This window comes from Crocuta crocuta, unplaced genomic scaffold (genome assembly GCF_008692635.1).
Source record: "Crocuta crocuta isolate KB4526 unplaced genomic scaffold, BGI_CrCroc_1.0 scaffold943, whole genome shotgun sequence".
In the NCBI taxonomy this organism is placed as follows: Eukaryota; Metazoa; Chordata; class Mammalia; order Carnivora; family Hyaenidae; genus Crocuta; species Crocuta crocuta.
Window position 1 is genome coordinate 648025 of NW_027528208.1, and position 326 is coordinate 648350.

At 67.5% G+C, this 326-nt stretch overlaps 1 protein-coding gene across 1 annotated transcript in view; it reads right to left on the reverse strand.

Annotated features, from left to right (window-relative positions):
* KCND1 (potassium voltage-gated channel subfamily D member 1) overlaps positions 1-326 on the reverse strand; it is a 9192-nt gene that overhangs the window by 7200 nt on the left and 1666 nt on the right. The window contains 1 exon segment of the mRNA XM_077752990.1: positions 8-326. This exon segment is cut by the window's right edge and continues 17 nt beyond it. Within this exon segment, the coding sequence (XP_077609116.1) occupies positions 8-326 (319 nt within the window).

The window sequence follows — 326 nt, forward strand, 5'->3', positions numbered from 1 at the left end:
CCTTCACCCGTGAATATGAGCACACAGGCCGTGTCCATGCAGAAAAAGGCCAGTGGGAAGCGGTCGCCACAGGGCTGCTCCCTCGGGGGCCGCCGCGCGGGGCCGCGGCACGGGATGGTCTCGACCACATTGGCGATGACCGACACGGCGATGAAAAAGCCGGTCACATAGTAGAAAACGAGCGCCGCTGTGCTCGTGTGTGGGTTCTCGAAGGCCCGCCAGAGCCGCTGCCGCAAGGAGCTGCCGGCAGGCAGGGCTGGGCCTTCCCCGGCCTGCTCGGCTTCCTCGTCCTCCGCCAGGCGCCCGGCGCTCTCTTTCTTGCGGTC